At 45.4% G+C, this 7,149-nt stretch overlaps 1 protein-coding gene across 5 annotated transcripts in view; it reads right to left on the reverse strand.

Annotated features, from left to right (window-relative positions):
• The window catches only part of Cd47 (CD47 molecule), a 56,170-nt gene extending 49,330 nt beyond the window's left edge, over positions 1–6,840 (reverse strand). For 3 of the 5 annotated variants that reach the window (XM_028755579.1, XM_028755577.1, XM_028755576.1), the window contains exon 1: positions 6,683–6,830. In XM_028755579.1, coding sequence (XP_028611412.1) covers positions 6,683–6,728 — 46 coding nt within the window. In that variant the 5' untranslated portion in view covers positions 6,729–6,830. Of the gene's footprint in view, positions 1–1,165; positions 1,188–6,682 lie in introns of those variants that run through there. The other 2 variants (XM_028755580.1, XM_028755578.1) reach the window with 2 other exon arrangements.
• Between the last annotated feature and the right edge of the window lie 309 nt (positions 6,841–7,149).

Raw genomic sequence — 7,149 nt, forward strand, 5'->3', positions numbered from 1 at the left:
AAAAAAATCTTGTTAGGCTAACCTAGTCAGCAGTTTCTAAATCTGAAGCCTGTTGAATGAATGAATTACTCCCTCACCCTTATCCCTTGAATCACTGCCAGACTTCCAAACTGGCTCCCTGCCTCAGTCTTCCATACTGTTCCATGCCAGTGCATTTTCCATAGTCCTCAAAATAACTGTTCGAAATGCAAATGTGTACTCTGCTGCCCAGTGACACCCCATCACCCCCATTCTCAAAAAGCCAACTTCACAGGACATTAGCACAGGAAACAAACAAGTCCTCTGAGATCCTTTCCTGCCTCATATCTTGTGCTCTCATTTCCAAAGCAATCTCCCATCACAATGACCTTCCTGCCACCCCCACCCCAGTACAGGCAGATATGCTCCTATAAAAACGGCTTACCACAAACTGATCCCCAGCATAGGGAGAGCCATGCCCTTCTCTGGGCATAGAGTAAGCGCTGTGGTTAAGAGTACAACACAACTTGGAGCCAGATCCTACATCACAGTTGTAGAACCTTAGGCAAGTTGCTTAACCTTTGTACTTCAGCTACGGCCTTGTCTACAGTGCAGTAATGGTATCAACTTTACAGAAGATTTCGTGAAGACTTAATGAGAAGATGACTATGAAGCTATCACTGTAGCACCTTCCACACACTTAACAACTACTTACTAAAGATGCAGATATACTGTCCCACCAACTAGGGACCAACCATTCAAACATAGGAGACTATGGAGTCAGTCTCATTAAAACCTCTTGTCATAGCGTCACTGAGATGCTAATTCTGGTTCCCATGTCCACCATCAACCATCTCTCTATTGTCCTTCCTTCCTGACCTTTGCTCATTATATAAATGCTCCCACTGGACTGTTTACATCGCTTTCTGTTACTCTCAAAAGGGTAGAAAGATGACTTCACTAGTATCCTAAGAGTCTCTGCAAGCATTTAGAAAGGATTCTATACATTTCTTGTGAATGTAAACTTTAAAGCAAACTTTTTTTAAAAAAAATCCAAAACCCGAACAAACAAAGAGAAGGAAAGAATAAAAGAAAGGAAGGAAGGAAGAAGGAAGGGAGGGAGAGGGAGAGGGAGAGGGAGAGGGAGAGGGAGAGGGAGAGGGAGAGAGAGAGAGAGAGAGAGAGAGAGAGAGAGAGAGAAGCTTACAGGTCATAAGGGAGAGGGATCACTCTTCATATATCAGGTGAGGCCCCAATCCTTCAATCCTTCTATCAACCTGCTTTGGAGTTGCAAAGTTGCATGTTTTAACAAAAAAATCTCAAGTCAGCTGCATACTTGGATAGAAACACTTCAGAAAGAAATAGAAAGAAAGAAAGAAAGAAAGAAAGAAAGAAAGAAAGAAAGAAAGAAAGAAAGCTACATAAATGTGCTTAAGAATGCCCTTAGAACCCTTCGAAGGAGACATCAAAACCGTGTCTGAAGCAGGAGCAGGAGTGTGTTGGAAAGAAAGCACACATTACTTAAACTACTTACCCAATATGTAGAGAAGGAAAGAAATAACCGAAAGCAGAAAACTGCTCAGGTATGGTCTAGGGGAGGAGATTGGAAAGATGGCTGAGACAATGTGCACAGTGTTCCCTGAATGTCTCGCTGAGCAGTTTAGACTTGACAATAGAAGGTTCAACTCAGGTTTACTTAACTTTCAAGACAGACAGCATTTCACAGCAGCATGAAAGAGGGCTTGAGGGCAGGAAGTGGAGAAGAAAGACCCATTAAGAACCTGCAACAGTCCAGGTAAAATGACAAGTAGAAAGAAGACCTAAAAAAACAGCATTAAAAATCAAAGCAGCAAAATCAACAGAAGTCACATGTGGGAGGTGAGGGAGATAAAAAAGGAAAAACGAAAATTGGAAACTAAAATAGTCTGTGGAACTAGCTGGTTGTAGATTAATTACATGGAAAGGAGGTTGAAGATTAAGGGAAGTTATCCTTTCAATGTTCCAGCCTGAGCATTAAAAACGCCAGTGGTTCAATGAAGTGGCCATGTCCAGTAGATCCCCAGATATATGACTTTGGATTTCAGAGGAAAGGTCAGAGCTATAAAGACTTGGAAATCAGCAGGAACATCGCTGGGAGTTGAAATCGTCAGTGTAAAGAAGATTGACCGCGGGGGCCTTGTAAAGCAAACAGCAGAGAACAAAGTCTTGGAAGCATCGATAATCGTGGAAATACTTCTCAAAGAGTAAGTCAGGGAAGAAAATGAAGTGAGAGGAGCAAGAGAAGCAAACAAAACAAACCACCAAGGTGATATGGCCGACTCCAAGGCAGGGTTAGCATTCCCATGGACAACGGAGATGCCAAACCCTAGTTAAAAGTAAAAATCCAACCACAGACTGAGAAGTAGCTTCTTTCTCCATGATGCCATTGGCCAGGTGGGATCACGTGGAACCTGTACTCCGGAGGGAGGTGACAGAAGGCTGCAGTAGTGATTCTTTAAATAGACCTCACACAGTCGGAAAGCAGAGAGAAAAGTTCAACAAGTGAGTGTTGGGGCGAGGACAAGGACAAGGACTTTTTGGATCTTCTGGGGCTTGTTTTATTATTATGAGGTAAAACTTTGATAACGGCTGTAAGCTCCGGAGGAGGAGTCAACGGCAAGGGCAAGATCTCAGATACAAGGATGGGTCTGGGAGCAGGTTTCCGGGGAGATGAATATGAAAGAGAGTTGACGGACTGCCATTCCCTTGGACAAGTGAATGGGGTTCTTCTGGAGCAGGCTGAAGGAGGAGAGAGAGAAGGGCTCTCTATGAACTTAAGGTTTAGTAGTGCTGGGAAGGCAGCTGGGAAGCCAAACACCTCCCCTCCGTTTTTTCCAGAGAGGTAGGAAGTGAATCATCAGCTTGGAGTGATGTTCATGAACGGGCTGAGAAACCTCAAGAGCTGTGGAAGTGACTGATGCAGACACCTGCTGGCAGAGAGGTGCCCTACAGCTCTCCCTTTAGAATGGCCTCTGGCAGAAAAAACTTGGGTGTGAGACTAAAATTAAGTTAGGACAGAAGATGGAGAGTCCAAGCTCCCCTTGGGAGATGCTAAAATAAAGGTCAGGGGCACGGTGGGGAGTCCACAGCTTAATTCAGTGTGACTCAAAGCAATCCTGCCACATTTGCTGGCTCTAAAAGAGTCCTTATAAGAACAGAACTAGTCAATCTAGAATTACAGAAGTTAGGGCAGTTCTAAAGTCAGTTATATCCAGAGGCATGAACTTATCATGAACTGAAGTATACTACGTGGCATTGAAAGATAAACATGTCTTCCTTCCATAAACCACACAGTAAGTTACTGAGAGGCACACAAGTTTGAAATGTGTCTCTGTGCCTTTAAGAGTAGAGTGCTCAAGGCCAGGCTGTAACTGGAGCTCACACTTGTTGAAAATGCTTACACTTGGACTCTCTTGACTTAAACCTCAAAGATGGAGGTTGAAAAAATTCCAGATCTTGTGCAATGCTCCATGGGTGTGGAATGAGACATTCAGACAAGGGCGGAGCCTCTCATTTCTGTTTCAATTCCATGCAACCAACCACAAAGAGGGAAACTCCACATCTGGAGTCTTTTCTAGGGCTGTGGTTCTCAATCTATGGGAGGCAACCCGTTTTGGGGGGCGAGGCTGAAGGATCCTTCCATAGATTCACCTATCAGATATCCTGCATATCAGATATTTACATTATGACTGATAAGAGTAGCAAGACTACAGTTATGAAGTAGCAATAATTTTATGGTTGGGGGTCACCACAACATGTGGAACTGTATTAAAGGGTTGTAGCATTGGGAAGGTTGGGAACCACTGGTCTAGGGCAATGAGAACCGCTTTTGTTGAGTGCTCTGTTTCCTACTTTGGTACTACATTGAGTTTAGCAAAACTGAATCTATATCCTTCTTCTTATTCTTTTTTCAAAGAGTTACTGTGCTCGTATGCAAAGTGAAAGTAACGTTATAATCGGATATGGATTTTATTAGACTGAGGCACAAGCTATAAAAATGTAGAATTTTGTGTTTTATATAAAAATCTATTGACAGCAAAGGCCTCGAAGACAGGTAAAACAGCTCCCATAAATGAGAGCACAGAAAGAAGCCTGCTGAAGCAAAACCACAAATTCTGACGATTTTGTATTCAGAACATATATCAATGGAGAGGGTGGGCACCTCTTCTTCTGCCTTTCGAACATGGCCTTCCACACTTTCATTAGCACTTCAGTGATGAAGATAAGCCATCTGCCAAACCCAGAAGACAGCAGAAGTGTCCTGACATAGACATTTAATGCAGTGCGTGAGCATGCTGCTCCAGACTGCTGATGCAGCCCCACAAACAAGGACACATACAGAGGCAGTCATTCCTTTAAACTGGCAACTTGTGCTTTAAAACAATCTATTCTTCAGGAGGAAAGAAAACCTTCTTATGTGAGCAGCTAAATTATCGCTATATTTAGATAATTAAAAACATTTTTTAATTTAATCGTGTGTAAGCCTGACTTTTAAAAGTCACTCTGAACAAAGAAAAATAACTCAACCATCAAAAAAAAATTATTGGTTCATATATACAACTGATATTATTTATTTAAGGTTGTATTTACTAGCTGGAGACTACCCTGGAAACTGCTACGCCTTTAAAGGAAGTGTAACTAGACATGGTGGGGAGGAATACTGACATTCATTCCACATTTTTTAAACCGGTTCAGGGGGCTGCACTCCATTTTAATTGGCTGAAGAGGGTGTTAGAACCCCACCCCACTCCCTTTTTACCACAGAGGTCACAGAAACTAAAGAGTACAAGGACGTGGCCCCTGGTTACCCATTTCATTATAAATGAAACTGAAAACAGAATCGAACTTCAGCACAAATGAACCTTAAAAATCCATGACTTTCATCTCATCTAGATTCTAAATCCAGCCTCTGGGCTCCCTTGATACTGCTTGTGTTCTAAGACTGTTATCATGTTTTTATATGTGTTCTTTTGAGCCTACATATGATATACACACAAAAGTTCATTTTATCTTTGACAAACATTATTACTTACTGATTTATAAACATCTAACAACCCCAAACCATAATGCTTGTATTTTGGGTTTGTTTTTCTTTCCTAGTTAATAGCAAACACAATAAAAATAGTGCAAGTTCTGAATTTTGCAACTCCTTATAGAACCCCATGTGCTAACATTGTACAAAATGAGGATTAATGACTGAGACCATAATTATTGCTAACAAAGGCCTAGCACAATTCCTATCACCAAAACTACCATTCTAATAATTTTGCCTTTTAATCTACTTGAGAACTAGGCTTTTAAAAAAACATAATATACAGCTTATACTTTTTAATCTTCAGACAAATAAGCTTCACTATCCACGGTCTGACTTAGTAGCATTTTATTACAGATTTGTATCTGACTCAATATGAAAGCTCTGATTATACAACAGGTATTTGAAAACAGTGTTAATAATGATAACGATGGTAACAAGCATAGTAAAGACGACTTTATCGGAGAACATCTAATACCAACAGTTTAGATAACATAGGTCTTTATTATTATCAGCTACAACACCCAGGATGCTTGGGAGGGGGAAGTGGTGGGCAGGGATTAAGGGCATCTTGGAAATAGATCCCAAACACTGGCCTTTACAAGTGGCACACTGAGGTTAACCATCAGTTTAACGTTGTTAATTTAGCATCCGAAGACAGATTTAACATTTGCTGTTATCCTGCATCAAGTCTGTTCCGATTCTTACCAAAAGTTCGCAGAGGAATCTGCAGATATGAAGCTTGACGGGCAGTATACTGCCACAAAAATTCCTATTCTTTCCTCGGCTTTTTCAAAGGAGGTACGCGTTTATAAACAGCAAAATACTTTGCAAAAGAGGGAGTGCATCCTTGGCAATTACCGTCTTTAGACCACTGGCAGTATCTGGGCCAAAATCCTAAAATACATTTCCTCCGAAGGAGAAAAAAAAACTTTAATCTACAATAAGGAATATATTAATGTGCTGGCGAGCGGGGGGGGGGCAGCGGGGGTGTCACGAGAAAGTGTTTCCAGGAAGCTTGTTTTTAGAATTCAAAACAACAACCACCAAAATACGCGGCCAGGGGAAAAAAAAAAAAAAAAAAGCTTTGATAAAAGCTAGGTGGGAAACAAAACTTGGATCCATCGTGTTCTCTCTGCTCCAGTGCTTACGCGGTAGGGCAAAAGCCTTTCTGGTCGACTTCACCAAAATGCGCACTTCATCACAAGAGGCCCGGTCCTCCCACTCTCTAGTCCTTCAACCCCAAATGCTTCGTGAAAGCACTGAGAAAGGAGAGAGGGGTGCGAGAGGAGGGGAGGGGGGTCCCCGGCAGCTGCCCCCTCGCTTTCTTTGCAGTTCGGGTTTGCACAGTTGCGGTTGTTCCCAGTCTTCCTACGTGTGCGAACTGGAGTGAGGAGCTTCAGCCCGCTCTCCCCGGGGGAGAAAGGGACTAGGGAAGGAGAGCAGAGGGAGGAGGCAGGGGCGCCGTTGCCCCGCCGGGCCCTCCCACAGTGGCGCTCCGGGTACGCAGGGCCCGCGCATCCCGCCACCCTCTCCTCTCCTCTCCGCTCTCCTCCGGGTGCCGCCTGGCCGGCGGGGGTGCAACCCACACTCCTGCGGGGGCGCCTGGGTGCTGCGCACCAACCTGAGAGCCGGGATCCCCGAGCCACTCACCGCAGCAGCAGGAGCCCAGCAACAGCGCCGCCGCCAAGGGCCACATCTCCGCGCCGCCGGGGGGTCGCCGCCGCAGGTGTCTGGAGCAGCCGCCGCCGCCTCCGCTGCCTTCAAGGGAACGACCAGCAGCGCCGCAGCAGTGACAGGCAGGAACGGCCGCCCAGGCTGCCCGGGGTACGCGCGCGCGCGTGCTCGCCGCCCCGCGCCCGCTCCCACGCCCCGCCAGCCGCGCACGCGCACTCCGCCCCGCCTGGCCGCCTCTGCTCGTTGACGTGACGCCAACCTCACACCCAGCCCTGGGCAGGCTCCGGCGGAGAGCGCCGAGAGCCAGCCTGCACCCGGGCTGCGCGGGCTGCACTCTCTGCTCCGGGCCCGTCTCTCCAGCTCTCTTCCGGCTTCGTGTCCTGGGCCGGCCTGAGAGACGGAGCGTGGGACACACACGCTCACCGGAACTCAGGGCACGCGCC

This window comes from Grammomys surdaster, unplaced genomic scaffold (assembly GCF_004785775.1).
Source record: "Grammomys surdaster isolate TR1022 unplaced genomic scaffold, NIH_TR_1.0 126066, whole genome shotgun sequence".
In the NCBI taxonomy this organism is placed as follows: Eukaryota; Metazoa; Chordata; class Mammalia; order Rodentia; family Muridae; genus Grammomys; species Grammomys surdaster.